Source organism: Contarinia nasturtii, unplaced genomic scaffold (genome assembly GCF_009176525.2).
Source record: "Contarinia nasturtii isolate CC-2019 unplaced genomic scaffold, AAFC_CNas_1.1 Cnas_scaffold_745, whole genome shotgun sequence".
Classification (NCBI taxonomy): Eukaryota; Metazoa; Arthropoda; class Insecta; order Diptera; family Cecidomyiidae; genus Contarinia; species Contarinia nasturtii.
The window spans coordinates 16,883-37,339 of record NW_022198093.1 but is presented as its reverse complement, the minus strand read 5'-3'; the positions used below and the strand labels follow the sequence as shown (position 1 = coordinate 37,339).

The 20,457-nt window shown below is 32.4% G+C and overlaps 3 protein-coding genes across 6 annotated transcripts in view; 1 reads left to right on the top strand and 2 right to left on the bottom strand.

The window, feature by feature from the left end:
• The window catches only part of LOC116341545 (forkhead box protein O), a 33,324-nt gene extending 31,995 nt beyond the window's left edge, over window positions 1–1,329 (bottom strand). Inside the window, exon 1 of the mRNA XM_031768674.1 lies at window positions 1,233–1,329. The gene's annotated coding sequence lies outside the window, so the exon portion shown is untranslated. The remainder of the gene's footprint in view (window positions 1–1,232) is intronic.
• A 1,338-nt stretch (window positions 1,330–2,667) lies between these two features.
• LOC116341682 (ras-related C3 botulinum toxin substrate 1) lies at window positions 2,668–7,706 on the top strand. Of its 3 annotated transcripts, none has more exons than XM_031768900.1 (7): window positions 2,668–3,059; window positions 5,650–5,765; window positions 5,889–5,945; window positions 6,023–6,115; window positions 6,199–6,281; window positions 6,413–6,573; window positions 6,721–7,706. In XM_031768900.1, the coding sequence occupies exons 2-7, from the start codon at window positions 5,650–5,652 to the stop codon at window positions 6,796–6,798; spliced, it is 588 nt and encodes a 195-aa protein (XP_031624760.1). In that variant the 5' UTR covers window positions 2,668–3,059; the 3' UTR covers window positions 6,799–7,706. The 3 variants fall into 3 exon arrangements, with proteins under 3 accessions (XP_031624760.1, XP_031624757.1, XP_031624759.1); XM_031768897.1 differs by having other exon boundaries at window positions 2,670–3,159; window positions 6,721–7,705; XM_031768899.1 differs by lacking the exon at window positions 2,668–3,059 and adding an exon at window positions 4,761–5,016.
• Window positions 7,707–8,412: 706 nt separating this feature from the next.
• On the bottom strand, window positions 8,413–11,761 carry LOC116341675 (myosin light chain alkali). 2 transcript variants are annotated; one of them, XM_031768884.1, is made up of 5 exons: window positions 11,633–11,761; window positions 10,513–10,540; window positions 9,735–10,043; window positions 9,550–9,636; window positions 8,413–8,570 (listed from the first exon to the last, which is right to left on the bottom strand). In XM_031768884.1, the coding sequence occupies exons 1-5, from the start codon at window positions 11,633–11,635 to the stop codon at window positions 8,527–8,529; spliced, it is 471 nt and encodes a 156-aa protein (XP_031624744.1). In that variant the 5' UTR covers window positions 11,636–11,761; the 3' UTR covers window positions 8,413–8,526. The 2 variants fall into 2 exon arrangements, with proteins under 2 accessions (XP_031624744.1, XP_031624743.1); XM_031768883.1 differs by lacking the exon at window positions 8,413–8,570 and adding an exon at window positions 8,891–9,014 and having other exon boundaries at window positions 11,633–11,753.
• Window positions 11,762–20,457: the final 8,696 nt, after the last annotated feature.

The window sequence follows — 20,457 nt, the reverse complement described above, 5'->3', positions numbered from 1 at the left end:
TTATTGAATGTTCAAAGTGCTCAAAATTCATCAAAATTTGACTTTTTTTAAAAACCACTTGGAAGCGCGCATCACCAAAAATAAAAAAAATTTCGAATTCGTTGTTATATTCATGTTTCTATGACCTTCCTACAGAGGTTATGGGGGTACGATTTTTGATTCTTGAAAAAATGTCAAAATCGAACCACTCTAATATATATCATTATTCAATTTTGCCGATATGAAAAATTATACCAACACTTTTATGGTGATTAGTTTGATTAGAATTAGTTTCAATCCTTTGTTTATGTGAATTAAACGCACAACAAAAACTTTTATCTCGAAAAGAAATGTTTTCTTACTATGTATACATCATTCATCATCATTCTTATAAAAATTCTCATATTTTCTCGAATATCATTGTTTTGATACAAAAACGTTAATACACAGATGGTTTACTTTGTTTATTAATACCTATTAATCATCAGATGTTTTCTATCTCTAGTTTGACATTTGTCTCCTTTTTTGTATCAGAATAAAACCATCCAAGTTCACTTTACGAAATAAGAAAATGTCTGTTGACTTGAAAAACGAAAAAAATATATATGCATACGTCTGATGCACAGTGCATCATATAAGTTCAAAATGACCCCAAATTGCACTATAATCAAAATTCAATGATGCGTCTCTGTTGAAATTGTATGCGTCAAATGATTTCATAATCAATTCAAGCACATTTTTGTGATCAGATTATTTTCAACTTCTTTTGCGTGTTTTCGTCGTCGTTTATGCTGCGCATCGTGCAATGTCTCATTTGTTCGTCTTAAATGTAATTTTCTTTTAAAGAGAATCATTTTCAAGCACTTCCTCTACAACTGAATTGTAGTTGTGTTAAATTTCATTGCAAATTAAATTTTGGCCATATATTATTCTCGAATTCTCCGCCGTTTGTAAAGAAGAAGAAGAAAAAAAATATAAAAAAATGGCAAATGAAGAAAAGCTGTTTTGTGTTTTCTTTTCATACACAATCCTATGTTATTTTGAAAAGAGAGTTTGCATTCTCTCACTAAAACCACGCACACCCATTCTCACACTCATTTCAATACAAAATTTATATTGCAAACTGTGTCTGGCTGCTCAGAACGTGAATCCAATTTGAGTGTGGTGTGCCATTGGTATGTCTGTGTTGTCGTCTTTTTTTCGTTGGTGCAATCGCATCAACTGAGAAGAAGAAAAAAATCATTCAGACTTACTGTGCTTTCATATTTCAATGTGCGTCACTTATTACAACTGTTATGATGATTCTTGCATGAATGTGTTTTTGTTTTGAATTACATAGCGACGTAATTTTTTTTTTGTTTTGGCTAAAGACACAGATGAACACGTGCGTTGCGGATGTTTTCTGTCCATTTATCGTTTACGTTTCACCAGAAACAAAAATCGTTCACAGCAAATAATTACTATTCGATCATTTTGTGATTTTTTTCCCTCTTATACATCAAAGTATCCCACTTATCATTTTTTATTTTAAATTTCTCTATGCAAAGTGCGCGATTTCCTTTGAAACTTTATTTATCTGTACGCTCGCAGTTATTAATCATTTGTGTATATCACAAAACCGACGATCAAAAATAAATTTATTTTGAATTTCCTCTTATGATTAAATTTTTAACGATAATATTACTTTTATCTAATTTGTGAACAAAAAAAACAACAAATGATTTTCAAAATATTTAGACTGTGAAACAAACGACGCACTAATATACTGAAGTCAATGTTCGTAGTACGCATTAAAACTACTATAAGCACTTGCCATGACAATGAGTCTGCGAAACAGATTCAAATTGAACATTTAAAGAATTTCTCATGGTCACATGATGAAACAAATGTGCTGACTAAGTGGAGAATGTTCAAAGAATTTTGCCGATCTAACGAGATTACTCCAGAGCTCTTTTTCCCTTAAGATCACACTCCATTGCTAAAAAACTTGATTGAAAAATTGTTTGCGAAAGGCTTTATTTAAAAAAAACTTCTCACATGTGTCCACTTAACTTATTTTTTTATTATTCAGGAGTAAGAAGCGTATGTCCATCACGCCGATAGTATTGTTAGAATCAACAATAGGATTGAAGTATGGTTGACATGAGAAACAAATGAAATGCTCTCATTCAGTGTCTCCGATGAATATTCAGCTAAAATATCGCTATTTATAAAAAAAGTTATTTTACTCCATTTTTAATCTTAAAAAATAATATTTTTCAAGCTATTCGTGTCATCATATTAATTCGATTTGAAGAGACGATCATGTTTAAACGAACTATTGACTTTTAAAAAACCTCAAATGTTATGTTTGTTTTTTCTTTCTATTTTGAATGTGAACCAGACATGCGATTGCGACTGGATCCAAAACATGTCAAAACAAAAGCAAAACATTTGTGTAGTATATATGTGGACAAACAGTATATTTGTCTCGCTTGTGCAACCAATCACGCCGTGCGATAGAATGTGATGTAACCAGAGTGTTATGAACAGATGCGAACGTTTTTTTTTCTCTAACTGAATGACGTTTTGATGAGTTTGTGAGCCGATGCCGTGGCAGCAATAGTTTCCAATCTCGCCACAAGATGGATGCCATTGATACACGAACAAGACAAAATATCAGTGTCATTGTGCATTTATGTGTTACAATATATTCATCTCTCTATCTGTTTGTGTCAAAGTAGCAAAGAGCGGCTTTAAAAGGCGGCGGCTTCCAGTAAATTGACGCAAATTTAGTATCAAGCAGCCAAAAATCATTATTTCACGGAAATCAAACCAATCGTGTTACATTCTTACTTGAACGTATCGAAAAAAGTTTTTTTTGCATCGAATAAAAAAACAAATAAAACAACAGACATTGTGAATTTACAATCAAAAAAAGGCACATCGCCCAGTGTGTGTGTGATTTGTTCATGTTTATTTTGGACTTGTGTTTTACATAAATAAAAAAGTCAACACAACGCAACTAATGTGTACTGAAATTGTCGTCGACTAAAACTTGTGTTGAACATTCGAAAAAAAAAAGAGAAATAAGACCAAAGGTGCGAGTAAACGCCATTCTGTATGTTTTTGGAATAAACAACATTCGATAATTGTTTTTAACATAGAATTTATTGGTTCATCAACACACATTCACTTCAGGTACGGTAATTGTGCATGATTTTGCCCGTCGATAAATTCAGAATGGCAAAGCCATAAAGTGCGGCGTGTGTAAGTCAGAAAGAGAAAAAGTGTGTGTGTTCAAAAAAAAAAAAATTGATTACGTCGAAAAATGCCGGTCAAATAAAATCTGAATTTATATTACGCGACAATTTTCAATCGAAGAGACGAGTGAACGGTTAGGGGTCTCCGGTTTTTTTTTTAATTAATCTTTTTTCGTCTTTGTAAATGTCTAATTGAAAGAAACGAATGATTTCATGTTCTCTTGCAATTCGATTACATTTCTTTGTATTATACGATTTATGTAGAAAGGAGGAGAACGTATGAATCAGCCGATACATATGCGCACTTATAAAGCATCCAATTCAATTGGTTTATAACAAATTAACTGAAATTAAAATGAATAACATAATAATACAGTGGTAGCGATCGAAGCCACTCTATCAGAGAACCGATTGATAAAGAAATTGAACGAAGAGAATATGAATAAAACTCAATAAGAGTTATAACGAATGAAAGCGAACAAAGAAATTGTGATAGAGAAATGATGTATAAGCAAAACAATTCACGACATTCGATGGTGTTGACCTAAAATTGCTTTTGTTTTTATAATTGATTTTTATGATAATTTCATTTAACATTTTCTCAGCTCATTTAAAATGCCACATTCAAAATTTATATTCATTTTCGCCACAAGAATGTTTCATTCATTCCGTCTTCATTTCGGAGAGTTTGTTTATTATTTTAAAAAGAATCGTTTGTATTCTTTTGCTCAACAGAATTAAACATTATGCTTAAAAATGCAAAACTTCTATCATTTTGTCGCCGAAGACGTGATTCGTTAGAGAAAAATCGATTACGAGCGATGGCGATAGTTCTAATTCTGATTTAAAGTTGTAGCTAATGATGAACAGCGGCTTCTTCCGAATTCGAAAACAACAAGAAAATCATTGACACAAACTGTGAATTTCACAATATATCCATTATATAAATGTGTATAAACTCCGGTGTTATTTTTATAACCAAGCAGGAGAAATCGTGATGACGATGGAAAATGTGATGTGATCGACAGCAAGCGAATGCGTGAGTGAAAAAAAGGAAAAAAAAATCAAAAAGATTTATATATGTTGGATTGTTTTCACCGAACCACACATTTTCTATATTTATACAAAGTCAGAGTGAGAACGGATATAAATACGTTTATGCGTGTGTAAATAAAAAAGCATACACACATGGACTCATTTCTCGCGTTCGTCTAATCGGGCTGTTATGGTAGTTTCAGCTACAAAAATCCAACATTAAATTGTTGCTTGTGATTCGACTGAAAATGTGAAAAACAGAAAGCAAGCGAGATAGATAAAGGGCGACCAATGTCGTATAGAGGAAGATATAAGAAGGAAATATAAAATTGTTTTCGAATTATCGTTCGACCCTCTTGAAATGTGGTTGTTGTTGTTTTTTTGTGTCACTATCAAAGATGAAGATGATGATAGTTTATTATTTTCAATATTATGACGTCATTACGACACCTTTTCATCTTTTCATCAAAAGGATAAAATCGTTTTTCAAACGAAATGAATGAAATGAAATTTCTTTGAAACCGATCCAGTTGTTGTTACTCTCTGTATCGAGATAATACGATTTAAATTTATTAACTCATTTAAGTCGCGCTCAACGCGCATTTTGTGTAAAGTGTCTTTAATTGAAACGGAATTCCAAAAATCCACCGAACAATTGTAATTGATTCAAACACGTATCGCCGCTCGTTTCTCTCTCCTTTCATTGCATTCGTCATTTGAACAGCGAAGAACACAGTGCGTTTAAGAAGCGACGACAACGGTCAGTCAACTAATAATTTCATTTTGCAACATTGTCGAGCGTACAGAATATCTGCACGTACAAATATTCTGTTTTTTGTGATTTAAAGTGCGTGTGTATAGTGTACTCCTTTTATGGGGAGCTCGTCATTTTAATCGTTCTAGTTTTGAATGGGATTACTTTTACAGCACCAACTCGTAAAACCGCCGTCATCATTCAAATAACCAATTATCGGAATTAAGACTCGTACAATTGTGTGCTACTTAATCAATTTCATTGCAATTTTTCCCCTCTCTCTCTCTCATTCGCTCTTTTTTGATCTAATAGTACATATTTTCATATCTAATCATCCATGCATTGTATACCATTTAATAAATGTATATGAATATTCAAATCAGTTTTTTTTTTCATCGGATTAATTTCACTGAAGGCAAACAGTTATTTTACGGTTCATTGAAAAGAAACGGATAGTCAAAATAAAATGAATTGAAATTGTGTGTGTGTGTGTGATTGTGTTTAACTTGAAATTTAATGCCCATTTGATTAGATTTACAAGATGTACGAAACGAAATGTTTTTGTTGAATGTTTCGATTCGGCCGAATGCTTGAAGTACTCGTAAATGAATATAAACATTGCATTTTATGTGCTTGCAGATGTCATCTGGACGACCAATAAAATGCGTTGTTGTTGGCGACGGCACAGTGGGAAAGACATGCATGTTGATCTCCTACACAACAGATAGTTTTCCCGGCGAATATGTACCCACAGTGTGAGTATTCTCCTCTGACCATACATCTGTATCTCTTCAATCGTAAAAAAAATACGATGGCAAAATTTATTGTGAGAACTTTTGGAATAATAATACGATTTTGATTGTGTATGTTGATTGCAGGTTTGACAACTACTCAGCACCGATGGTTGTTGACGGCATTCAGGTCTCACTTGGACTGTAAGTACTCAATCTATTACGGCATATATGATTGTGATTTTCTAAAAATTATATTCTTTCATTCTTGTCGCTTTTAGATGGGATACCGCTGGTCAAGAAGACTACGATCGATTACGACCTTTGTCATATCCACAGACTGATGTTTTTCTTGTTTGCTTTAGCGTAGCAAGGTAAATATTCAAAACGTTTGCATGTTATGTCAAAAAAATCCATTTTCATTCAACTAAAAATAATTACTTCACTCTTCCACTAGTCCGTCATCGTTCGAGAATGTCACGTCGAAATGGTATCCGGAAATAAAACATCACTGCCCCGATGCGCCAATGATTTTAGTTGGTGAGTTGAGCAAAAAAAAAGTGATTCATTCCCATTTCAATGGTCTCTTTTGCAAGACAAATATGTAAACGAGTCTCAAAAAACCGGTTTCATCATCTTTTTTCTTAATTTTTTTTTTCATTTTAAAATAGGTACCAAAATAGATTTAAGGGATGACAGAGAAACGTTAAGTGCTTTATCGGAGCAAGGTTTGTCGCCATTGAAGCGCGAACAAGGTCAAAAATTAGCCAATAAAATTAGAGCCGTAAAATATATGGAATGCTCAGCGCTAACGCAACGAGGACTAAAACAGGTTTGACATCTTATTCTTAATATCATTTTTGTCATTGTCGATCGCAAGATGCTAATGGCATTGTAGCATCTAATTAGCATGAAACGTGCTCATTTGTTATTGAATAGATGTGACAACGATTTTTTTCTTTCGTTTTGACAATTCCAGGTATTCGATGAAGCTGTTCGAGCCGTGCTGAAACCAGAACCAATGAAACGGCGTCAACGAAAGTGTATTGTCATGTAAATCTTGTTGTACAATCCGAACAAACAAACACTCACACTCAACACACACACAAATAAACAAAAAAATAATAGCCTCTACAGAAAACCAATTCATTTGCGCGATCAACCGTGCAAAGAATTCAAACTGAACTAAACAATAATGGCTTGAAACAAGCAAAAAAATTCCAAGGAATTCGCGTAATCTCAAAAAAAACCTTTTTATACACACACACATACACAAACCTTGTTATACATCGAAGTAAGGCTTAAAACCTGCATTTATTTATTACGAAAAATGTTTCGTTGTTTTTTCTTTTTCATAAAATTCTGTGATGGCAGCTATCATTTTCACAGTTCACTATATTTTATTCTATGATAAACAAAAGAACAACTAAGATTTTCAATTGATGAAATTTCGAACAACATCGCAGAAAAAAAAGAGGAAGCAATCATTCAAATGCACATAACTGTAAAGCACATTTCAAAATACACACTCACTTAAATATTAGGAACACACACAAACGCATACACACATTACATTCACCAACACACAAACACAAGTACATACATTCAATGAAACGAACAACAGAGATGCATTTTTATGACAGCAACAATATTTTTTTAACATGAAAAAAAACAAAAAAACTCTTATCTATATCGAAGAAAGAGATGCGGCATGTGTTTGCAGAAACTTAATTCAATTTTTTTTTCTACTAAAAATTAACAAGAAAATCCTTTGAAAGAATATGTTATTGTGCCATAGAGAAGCATCTAAAAGAAAACCTTCATTTAGTTTATCTAGTAAACATGTAATCTTTAAGAGACAATTAATCAAAGTTTTTCTATAAGTTAAGGAATTAAATTAAACAAAACAAAAAATTAACAAAAAACTAAGGAATTGCAAATGTGAATGAATAACATCCAGTTCTGTTGATGCAAAAAAAAATCAAAAATAATAAAAAAATGGATTTGAAAAAATTACCCCAGAATGTAAAAATGTTTTATTTCCACAAATTTGTGGAATCAAAATGTGGATTTTTGATTGACAAAGAGATCGAGCATCTCTTGTACATCCGTCTTCAGAGTTTATAACATCAAACGAGACCTTTGGACAGCATTTCACATTGTGGAAGTATCATATAAGTGGAACTGTGGACCAGATTGAAATTACCTACCATTCCTTAAAATGTATAGCATTTCGTAAAATAAATATCAAATAAAACAAATGAAACCAATCATGAAATGACTACACTGTTTAATGCTCATCTTTCCATTAAAATTGTTTGAGATGACTATTTCTTAAATCGAAATCTGGTCATTTATAAATTGTAATTCTCATCAAATGCAAATATTATTTATAAAATCAAACCCTTGTGTAACATTGTAATGAATGATTTCGTTTTGATATCTTATCTTCTCTTTCCTTTCAGTTGGTTTTCAAAGCCAAAATTTGGAAAAAAAATTGTCGATAAAATGTTTGTTCAGTCATCGTTCGTCACAAGGGATTGGAATATTTAGTGTAAAATATAAGTGAATCGGTGTGAAAGTGGTGAATGATTGGATTTAAAATTTTGCAAAATTCATATATTTTCTTTGCTTTTTATTGAAATTTTTTTGTGTTTTAAATTTCGGATTATTCAATTTTTTTTTTACATAAGTGAATGCCGCTTTATTCAGTTTATTTTTAAAGAAGTTATAAAAAGAAAATAAAATAAATAAATAAAATGAAATGAATCAAGATGAAGCTGGTTTAGTCTTCTTGAACATTAACCTCGCACATCGCAGCCAAAAATGCTGAAAATAAATAAGAGAAGAAAAAAAATAGAGAAGAGGATAATTCAATTAGTTTATACTTTTTACAGGATGTAACATAGAAGCGAAGAGATCACATGATTTGAATAAATTAAAATAGAGTTGAAATGTTAACAATATATGGGTCAATATTGACTCGTTTTAAAAATGACAAAAACAAGGACAAATGTGAACGTTAAACAATCAATGTTCTATTTTCAGTAGCTTCTATTTAGGTTTATTTCGGATGTATAAAACACAGAGCCTGAAATGGCGTACTTACTTATTCGTTTTCGGGTGATGCGACAGATATACATATAATATTTTTGTTTTTAATTTACAACAGAAATGTGGTTTTATTTATTTCAGATGTGTGATTATATATAAGTATGTATATATGTATCTAAGGTAAGAGTGGAGCCATAAACATCATGTTTTTCAAGAATGCTGTTGTTGTTGTCGTCGTTGATGTTGGATTTTGGGTGTTATTTACATAGAATGAGTGTGGATTGACGTATTTGTGTGATACGGACGGTGTTTGATTTGTTTTTTTTTTTTACATAGAGGTTTGTACATAAAACACGAATTGAAAAAGAAAAGAAAATTCATTGATATAATAAATTTTGAATTAAAATCTAAAAAAATTTTAAAAAAAATTTTTGTTTCTCGAAAAAATCTAATATTTAAAGTTCTATCTAATAAGATAAATATCTAGATTTTATATCACATTCTTGACAGATGTAACAAACATTCAACATATATCAAGTAAAATGTCTGAATCTGAAATATTTAAGTTAGCCAATTTCAATAGATTTCTATAAAATCTGATAAAATCCGTACTTTTTCAGATTCAGGCATTTTGCATGTGTGCTTTATATACAAGGAAACACAAACTTCAATCATCAAATGATGTACAAACATTTAACCAAATCCTACTGGACAGTTTCAACTTTAATCATATCTACTGTATATGAACACTTACGGCCATATTTGATTTCACCATCGTCATTTTCTTCACCCATGCAATCCTTGAATAAAGTCTCAACTTGTTCATTTTCGAGGGGTTCACCTGATTAAAATGATTTAAAAGACAAATAATTATAATATCGTTTGGCTGTTATTGAAAATTGAATAACGGTGACTAAAAAAAATGAAGTGTGAACTTACCAAGAGCAAGCAAAGCGTGGTTCAATTCAGCGAGCAACATCATACCATTTTCATTTTTGTCGTACAATTTAAGACATTCAATGAAATCTTCGTAGCAACCTTGTTCTTTGTCTTTTTTCACTTGAGCGAAGATTGGCAAGAATTCATCGAGTGTCAAGAGTTTTTCACCACGCTTTTTGGTGCCGCCCAACTTTTCGATCATAGCCAATGTTGGGTTGCAATTGAGTGCTCGCAAAACATCGCCAAGATCATGGGCATCGATCTTTTTTGTGCCATCTGCATCATAGATGGAGAAAGCGAATTCGGCTTCTGCATTCAGTGAGGAGAAAAAAAGACAAAAAAAAAACGAATCAGCAACAATGGAACAATTAGTTTAGTCAATCAAAGTCGTCAACGTCGACGAGCTTTAAATAGAATTGGGAAAAGTCAAGTGAATGTTTCTCGCACGAAAGAACCCCATATATGTTGTGATCATTAAATAGCCGAGACAACATCGAGCGACCGAGGTAAAATCACATCTCGCTTGAATGCGGCACTATTTTTAGACACATTCTAAGCGATCCACACACTCGTATGTATGATAGAGAGCAAATCGCATTACTCATCGGCCCAGAGTTTGCAAATAAAAAAGAGTCCCATTTCAAGCTTAGAAAATCCGAATTCAATAACGATTGAATTTTCCATCAACAAATAAATTGAGATTTTTTCAAAAATGTTTTTTTTTTCACAATGAGAAACATTCGGCTGACATTCCAACTCTGTCGCGATCGATACTCACTTTCAACATCAGCTCTTGGTAAATCGGCCTAAAATTGGAAAAAGAGAGGAAATTTAATATTTTCTTTTTTGAAATTAAGTATATCATTTTAAAAGATTGGGGGACATATTTGTGTGCAAGCGATCAGAAGCATTTTTCTTCTCATACTCCCACACATTCACCGTGCAAACATTGCGCGAGAGATAAAAGCGAGAGTAAAAAACTCAACGCAAACAATTCTGACGTAACAAAAAAAATCGTCGTTTTTATTTTCATTTCATTGTGGATCCTTTTCAGCATGAAAAACGGTTACACAAGATGTGGGGATCGCCTATGCTCATGTGTGTTGCGAATGCGATCGGATAGAGAAAGGTGTAGGTGTTGCTCGTTCTCAGCTCTCTTTCTTTCTTTGCCTTTCGTAGTAAGCAAAAATATGTTGACCGAATTGTAGTTATTTTTAGATTAAAATACCACAAATCTCTGCAATTTCATTGCGACTCAACCGAAATTTAAGAGAGAAAAAATATCGTGCAATTCGAAATGTTGAACATATCTTTTCGACATTGATTTCTTCATATGCCTTATGTAGCTAAAAATTCTTTCATTACATTTTCTACTTCAAAACGATGCAAATCTTAAATTTGTTGATTTGATTGGTTAAACCATCATTTCACATTTTAATTTTCACATCGTCGAATATTTTGATAATTATTAAAATAATTGGTTTCGACGCATGCGCTAAAATTGCACATTCCTTTGATCAACTTCCTACTTCACATAACTGAGAATTACGTTCAGACAAAAATTGCGTGAATTTGTTTTCTTTTTTTTGCAATAATTTTTTGTTTCATAAGAAAGAATTTATGAAAAAGTTCTTTCAAAAACACTTGTTACACCATTGATTTAAAAAAAATTGATGAATTTGGGATAACTGGGAAAATTTCACAATTTCATCGCTGGTAAAATCATTACTTCAATCCATCTTCTTTTTTATATTGTTTGAAAACTTCGCGTTTTATCCATGTACACGAATCAAATTCCCGTTCTTGCCAACACTTTTTTCATTATAATCACTTATGAAACGCAGAAAATTTTCCATTTGGAAAATCACTGACGACAAAAAGAGATGATTGAAACTCACCATTTTGTGTGATTTTGTGTTTTGTGTTCTGTCTTGACTGGTAAAGCACTCAACTGATACAACGATCGAAAAGTGAATATCGAATGAGCCGTGGTCCAAGTCACCTACGTACCGATGAAAAAGTATTCGGTTTCGTTCAATCTCGATTTACGTAGTCGGTTGTTCGGTTGGATTTCCGAGCAAATAACGAACCCAATCGCAAGCAATTCAATGAAAACTTTTTATTGTGAAATCTTGGCCAATGAATTTGGTTTCAGACTCAATACATACCATTCGCTTCTGTCCTTATGTGAGCGCTGAATCAGCGCATATACATTCACAAAAGCCTACATAGCTTATGCTATTTTTAAAAATATCGAACGAATCCAAGTCAAATTATAAGTTCTCTGTTGTAAGTATTTTTTTTCTTTCATCAGATCGGCAAAAAAAATTCTTTTTCTTTTCGTGAGCCCCCGACTTGTTATTAACGTAATACACACACATAGACAGACGAAATGCGAAATGTTGTTTGTTCAATACCCGGTCTATTTTTTGGCACATCGAAGTAAGGAAGAGAGAGAGAGAAAGTGAGACATATGTGAATCGATTTTCCTCAGAAAAATTGTCGGGAATTAAAAAGATCGATGTGAAAAATAAAGAAAAACAAGAACCGAAACGAAATCCGCATACGATTGTTATGTTCTCAATGCTATAAATGTACCAGACCGCTTTTTATGTGATAAAAGTTTTTCGTACACCTTAATTTTGGGACACGATGATGCTATTCGATTCGACGCCGATACACCGACTGAATGACGACGAAATGCACGGAAATTGTTAAATTGACAAAAGTAAGAAATCCGAGTGACTGAAAAACTATCACATTTTTTTTTTTGCTTTATTACATTCTTACTTCAGCCAAAGAAAATTCCTTTCTTCGCATCATTTCATAAACAGAGCGATTCAAAAACAAAATATGAAGAAGATATTTTTGGAGCTATCTCAAGAGTTGTTTTTACATCCAATTCTTTTTTTAATAATAAGCGTTCAGTGACGATATTATGTTTATTTTTCTCAAGAAAAAGAGTACAATTTTTAAATGAAAAAAAAAATATGCATCGTTTATTTGAGTAATACATTTTATTGGCACATTGAAAAATTTGACGACGTTTGAACACAAAACGTCTACTGTACATAGGATTAGTGTAGACAAAGGCATTGAAATGGATACTAAGTCATTTCATGCTTTGCACATATTTTCATGCAAAATTTATAGTTGGAACACACATGTGTGCGAGTTTTTCATAACCTTTTTTCTCTCTCTCTACGTAATACATAAAAATACATATGCAGAATATTTTATTCTTTCGAAATTAATCAAAAGTTTCAAATAGTCTTAAAATAAAGGAAGTAAGACCGAGTAAGACAATTTTTTTCAGAAAAAGAAAACAGAAATGAGTGTAATTTTTGAGTTTTGAATTCTTGCTTTTGTTCCCAACAAATTGCAAATATAAAAACTACACAATAAATAAAAATATTTTGAAACTTTTTCCTCTTTTATTTTGGATTAGTAAAAGTAGCGTTTAACTTTTTTAAGAATGTGAAAAAGTTCGAGGAATTTCATACAAGGGTGTATTGAATAAATATCAAAAAGTCAACTGAGCTCATGACCAAATGCATGACCGAGTATGGCCCTGAACTGAACATATATTTTTTATCTGCTGTTTTTTGAAACCCCCATACTCAAAGAAAAGCATTTTTCATCATTTTTGAAGAATTTCGAATCAAAATTTTAAAATTAAAACATCAACACCGAAATTGATTGGAAACCGTAAATTTGTCGAAAATCGTTTTATTTTCTGAAAATGTTTTAGTTTTCAGTAGATCGGCATCGTCAATTTTATTTCATTTGTAATGTTTATATAAGATCTGTATAAAGATACGTTTTAAAATAGCGTACAATCAGTCGGTCAACCACTGAACAGTTGATCCTCTCTGTTTGAAAGAATTTCATTTCTCCTACACTTTTTTTTCACTTCGGTTTATTATTATATGCAAATATATTTCACCCACATTCAACGAAACAAACGCACTGAATCTGTGAAATTTTAATCCGCCCAAACTTATACTATTTTATCTAAATAAAGCGGAATGTTTGAGAGAAGAAGAAATAAACGAAAATCGACGGTTCATATTTATGAAGATTTATGTAATTACTTTTGTTTGATTTGCAGAAAAAACGGAATATTTTGCCAAAAGTAGAATTTATATATGGCTTTATCAGTTTAATGGATTGAGAATGCCTAATCTATTTTCTATTTTCAATAAAGTTCAAGTGATCGAGTACTGATAGATGAATATCTCGGCGATTAATCAAATATAAAATAAGGTTTAATGCTCTATTCGTTATTCTATTGTATTGAGCATACTTAATCGATTTGGGTTGAATTTTTTTTTCTTTCAGTTCGTTCGATTTAAATCGCATGATGATATGCGCAATCACGTAAACATGCTCTTTCAAATGTTTTGAACACTGAGAAAGGTACAATGGATAATTCTTTATTTTCGTGAGCACATTTTTCGTTTGAAGCAGGGCGACTTCATGATTTCATGTTGTGCTGGTAAGTAGTCATTGAATTAGATCATAAATATGTATGCCGAATGAGAGAGAAATCGGGAGTGAGGGTGAGAGAGAAAAAGAGCAGAATGAGCAAATAGTATTTCATTCTTATTTGCATGCGAGAATTAAAACAAAGCATTTCTAAAAATAAATGGCTACGCCACCATATCCAATGAAAGTGAATCGAAAAGAAATAAGAAGACAAAATGATCGAAAAAAAATGTCCGCTCGTCGTCATGTCGCATCTCGCATGTTATGTTGTTAACTCTGGTCACTTCATTCTCTTTTTTTTATTGCATATTATCATCGAGCAAGCCCATGTTTTAAATACCTTTGGCTCGGTGCAGTATTAAAAAAAAAACTCTTGCCTTTTTTTCCATGGGAACGCCACAGAAAATGAAATAATGAAACGAACATGCAAACGTTAATATCGCTGCTATGCAAAAGACTAGCGAAGGACAGTTAGTTTGTAGAATGAATAGGTCTGATTTATATTGTATGAAAACATTTTCGACTGGTACCATAAATAAAGAATACACGCGCGTTATATGCTATTTTGTGAGCAATATACAAAGCAACATGTTGTCATCCATGCACTACACACGGTGTTTTTTTTCTCTTGCGTTCAAGTTGTAAAGAGGTATAGCTATAGTTCATTTCAAATGCACATATTCGCGTGTGCCATCGCCAGCGAGATGAGAGAAAAAAAATACATACAAAAATAACACCGCACAGCATAACATTGGAATCAAATGTTCAAAAGTCACGGTACGGATTTCCTACTTTATATCTATTGAACATGAATTTGCGCACGTTCATCCATAAATTTGATTGTGCATTAGAAAGACTAATCGGTTGGCAATAGAGACCAAAAATTTTACGTTTTACGAGAAGAAACAAATATTATTATTTATTGCAAATGTATTTTGTTTGAAGGAACCACGAAAAAAACCCTTTTTGAATGTGGCTTTTTAAACAAACTTTGGTTCGGTGCGGCATGTTTGTGGCTCGTTCTTTCTTTCCAACAATGTTATGCTAAGTAGATGCTAATTTAATTTCATTTTCCGAACCTTACTTCTGCCAAAAGTAACAACTGCAGAGATATCTCCAGGCTATGCCATGACCTAGACTAGCGTTTGATTGTTTTCCGATTAGACGTACACAATCGGTTCAACCTCAACAAATCACAAATTTTCGTCATTTATATTCGAAAATTATTTAAAAAAAAAATAAATGAAAGGCAAGCATTTGAAAAGTGAAAAAAGCTGAATCAATTTTTTGCACAACTCGTTTGCACACTCAATGATGACAAAATGATCATTTTCTGCTATAATTGGATGCACTTAAAGATTTCGCTTTGGCTTTCGCTTAAGACCCAAAGTTAGCAGCAATATGTGTGATTGAAATTGAAAATTGTCTTAATTGCATCAAAATGAACATCGCTGATAGACTAAGACAACAGGTTGGTATTTCTTTGAATCAAACTTGTCACTGCTAATAGCAGTATATTACTATTGAAAACGTTCAACAAGCAGTAAGAAGAAAAAAAATATTGTTGTAAATAATTGTGGTGAGACACTTTCAATCATGTTCGTTTTGATTCATAAACGTAGCCAACTGAGTGGAGAAATTCGTAATTCATACCGCATGCAAACGGATAGGTATATATATTCTCATCGCCAGCCACATACACAACATGTAATTTACTAGTTCTACTTGCTTTGAAGCTAGTTTTACACACGACATACGACAAGTATATAAAAAGTCAGATATAAGAAGAAAAAAAGAACAGCTATTATTATAGTGTCGGCAAAATGAATGATAACTAGATAAAAAAATGATTGTTTTCATTTCTCTGCGAATGTTTACGTCATGTTTTTTTTTTATTTCATTTTGTATGAGAATGAGATGGCTGATATTGAGCGAGCTGAAATTCACACACAAGTCATAGACACGACTTCGTAAACAATAACATTCGGCGGCGAATTGTAGTACCATCACACATGCCCGTGTATGTGCATGTGTGTGAGTGTTTCGTGACATTACATCGTCAACGTTGTATCTTCATACGAACACCCAATATACAAAGTTCTCAACAACTGTGTATTGAATACGCGCGCAAGTGCAGTTCGAGTACTTGCGTTTTAGTGAACAGAAGCTGTTCGGGTCGACGGTGTGCGAATAGATGAGAACACACCACTTTGAATTCAGAAATACAGTTAACAACGCAATTGATGACCAAACTAAAAAAAACACTTTTGATTTCTTTCAAATTATATAATTGATCGGCGTGTTCATTGAGAGTGCTGTTAAAACGAAGATAAATTGATTCTCTATCAATCAATGCAGTACGAAAAGTGTGGCTTTTTTTATTGAGAAAAAGTGAAACTTTCAAAATTGACATTTATGGTCATTTGAACTGTATGACCACATTCCTCACGTTCGCAAGACTTGTGTGTAAGTAACGGCGCAGAGTGCGTAGTGATTTCATCCATAACAATTTTTTTGCGCATTTAATATTTCCCGTTTTATTATCGTACACACACTGAATTTGGCGAAACCAAATACAAACAAGTGAACTGACAGCAATCAAAAGAAAATCAACAAAGAAGTAAAACGTGTAACGTCTTTTTTCTCTTTATGTTTCGTGACTACTTCAAATAAATAATACCCATTTTTAAAGAAGAAGCGAAAAAAAGGGGCCTGCAAATAATAATAAGGTAAAATCACCACATAGAGCAGCAGCAGCACCACCGTCGCACAAAATCGTAAAATCATTTTTCCTTTTTCTGTGATACATATATTGATTTAACAGAAACGCGTTGCCATTGTGTGCTTGTGTGTGCCCATCCATCCATCCATCCTTTGCAGAGTGTCGTTGTTGATAAGCTTTCCTCACACACATACACACAGTACACATACAATTGCAAATATCAACTTCGACCAAAACGCATTACAGCCTGATGTTGAATTGGCAGTAGTCGAGCTACGGTGCCGTGAGAAACGTTTCAAAAAGTTTTGTGAAATATATTAGCAAAGGAAAAATACCATATAGAAATATCTGGATACATTCAGCCATACTGAATTTTTCATTCCACAACGCCACTTTTCGAATCAAAAAGTGTGAAAAATTCACTAAATCAAAGTGTTTGTTTTTCTTGTTCCTTTTTTTTCATTAAGAAATCTGACCAAACAATAGCAGCGAGTTCATTGTTCTGAGTGCGCGTTTCTTTTCACGTTCGAAAATAAAAGAAAAGTCACAACCAGAAGGAGAAAATAAAATCGAAGCGAAAATTTGGCAAGTGCACATTTTTGAGGAAGAAGATTTGATGAAAGGAAGCGAGAGAGTAAAAGCGATAAAGAAATTTTTTAGAGAAAACAGTGTGAAATACGAAGATTTATGTGAGAATCAATAAAAATAAATTCTCACATTCAGCTATATAATTCTTGGGAGTTTTCTTCGATGAACTAAAAAAAGGAAACTCATCAAATTGTAAGTAATATTTTTTTTAGGCTCATTTTCTATTATTTTTACACACTTGTTCGATGCTTCTTTTTGAGCAAATTAACTTAACACCAATGTAACAATGTTTGATGCGAAATAGTTTAGATTCTGGCAATCGTACGAATTTCGTTCACCCGAGTAGTATTTAACAGTGGCCGTGTTGCCGCCGTCACAGCAACCATACTTGCAACGCTTTGCTAGGTGTGTAATGAAAATGAAGAAATATATAGAGATTAGATATAGAAACTCAAAAGCTATATGAATTAGCACCAACTAATGAAACGTTTTTACACACTTGGATTTTACATCATTTATTGTTGTCTTCTCGATTCCATTTCAACCGACAAACTGGAATTCAATGTATTTTCGAATATTATGGCTTTTTCGAGTGGGTCAATGTGTATATTTTGTTTTGTTTTTTTGTTATTGCTGTTAATTTTACTTCATTCGTTTTAAATTGTTTCATAAAATTAATTGAAATTGTTTACACTGTTTTTTGGAGGGAAAGAATATATTTATTGAAATGTCGGTCGACCGACACATAAGCTTAAAATTAAAAATTATGTTTTTGCGTCAACCACAATGATGATAGTATTAGAATTGAACTGAGTGTATGTGAGTGCGCGCGGACGACAGCAATTCATATCGATATATTGATTTTTTCAAACTTTAAATAGATACATGCCGCTGCGACATATTCTCATAAAAATTGTATCATTTCGATTATGTTTATTCTCGCATTCATTATTTTGTTTCTAAATAAAGAAAGAACAAAATAAAACTATAATGTAGAATAAAATATGGAAATAATATTAAAAAGGTGTTCCGTGAGTTTTTATAATGTATTTTTTTTCTGCATTGTTTGCATACACCTTGGAATGGGTAAACACATAAATGCCGAGCGCTTGTGTGTCTTGTTTATTCTCTGTTGATTACTTCATTCTGCTGTATATCGCATGACGATGACTTAATATCTTCCGAAATAAAAATACACGCTGAAAAATAACAACAACTGTATGTTGTGATCACATCACTCTCGATATAAAGTTACAGTTCGGTAATTTTATGCAAATCGTTCGCTTCTTCCTTTATCTGTTCGACGGCAACAGAAGCGCAATGTTTATTATATTTTTTTATCTAAAGTGAAGAAAAAAGAAGTTTTCATGTAGTTGTCGAAGGAACTTTCGATTATTTTATGGAGTGACTATGCCACATATAGTATTTTAGAACTATTGTTGAGTCAAAAATGCGTATATAAGACATGATTCTTATACGAACGAGTGATGAGCCATTGTTATGCGAAGTTGCAGTATATTATTATTGACAACAACAAGACAGAACCAACGAGACAGAGAAAAACAGATCAAAAACAGTCGATATAGACGATGAGAAAAGTGATTTGAATGTGCAAGCAACTATGTAATTGGCTTATAAGCCATTAGCTATAATACCCTCCATAACAAAATACGCATACATTTGCGAATTAAATAGATCGAAACGGCCGCTTGACTCTTCTAATTGCAACAACAAATGTATACTTGGCAACCATTTTTTTTTGCAATGGAAAGAAACCAAAAAGAAGAAGCGATTAAAACCACATTCGACTTCATAAATTTTATGAAGACACGAATATCAGATTGAAGTTCGTTATATGTATGAGTCTTGTTTGAAATCGTAAAATTTAATCAACAAACGATTATCTCTAAATGTTCAAACCATAAATGGCATTTATTCGCACGAATTTATTTTATATACACATGATTGATTTGTTGTTGTTCCAAAGCCTATCTACTCCCTCAAATATATTCCATTCTTCTTCTTCTTCTTTTTTTGTTCCCGAATGAAGAAAAAGTTTTACGCTTTTAACGAATGTGCCGAAAGAACCCATAGGTTGTGGCCGAATTCAGCCCCGAAATCAACTATGCTAAAAAAAACTCTCTGGAATAAGCAAAAAAAAAACATATGAAAAATCCGCATGCAACGTGCGCTTGATATGCCGAAATGAAATCGGTTTTTGTACAAAATTTACCATGACTGGCTTTCACTTCAGCGTTGAAAAATTCCGACTGAAAAAAACTAGGTTCTTGAATATTTGTTTTGTTTGCTTTGCTGGTCTATCAATTTTTTGCACACACAATGCTAACCAAACATTTTAAATTTATTGTACGTTCGCGAGCACATGACAAACAAATTGGGATCGAAAAGTTGGAGTTCATAAATAATCCCATATATTCACATTATTTTGTTGTGGAGGGTAGAAAAATATAGGTAATGAAACTATTTATAGATATATTATTTTCGCCGTTCTGTCGTTCTTACACTCACTCACTCGCTGTTTTTCACATATTTGATTGGAAATGTTGTTGGAAACGGATAAACAAAAATATTCAAGTATTGGAACTGAGCATTTTTTTATTTATTTACTCATTTCACAGCAATAAGCTGCACATTTTTTGGTTGATTTTCTCTCTTTTGTATGGTTATTGATTCAATTTTGTTTTGATTTTAGTCCTTTTGTTTCGTATTTTGGTGATTTTTCGTTTATTTGTTGTTGTTTTTTTTTTTGGCATTTCCACCTTAAGCTCACTTTGAACCGAATAGTAAACGTCTACAATATGCGTGACTGCTTAAATTTGTATTTAAATATCCTTTTATTTGTTGCTGTTTCGCTTATGAAACTGATGACAAAACATAATTAGAACGACAAAATATTTCCAAATA

Coding starts and splice junctions, on each gene's coding strand:
- LOC116341682 (XM_031768900.1), top strand. CDS start 5,650: ATGTCATCTGGACGACCAATAAAATGCGTTGTTGTTGGCGACGGCACA. Junction 5,946..6,022: donor ATTCAGGTCTCACTTGGACT/GTAAGTACTCAA, acceptor TGTCGCTTTTAG/ATGGGATACCGCTGGTCAAG. Junction 6,574..6,720: donor CGCAACGAGGACTAAAACAG/GTTTGACATCTT, acceptor TGACAATTCCAG/GTATTCGATGAAGCTGTTCG.
- LOC116341675 (XM_031768884.1), bottom strand. Junction 10,044..10,512: donor ACCAAGAGCTGATGTTGAAA/GTGAGTATCGAT, acceptor CACTGAATGCAG/AAGCCGAATTCGCTTTCTCC. Junction 9,637..9,734: donor CCACGCTTTGCTTGCTCTTG/GTAAGTTCACAC, acceptor CATTTTAATCAG/GTGAACCCCTCGAAAATGAA.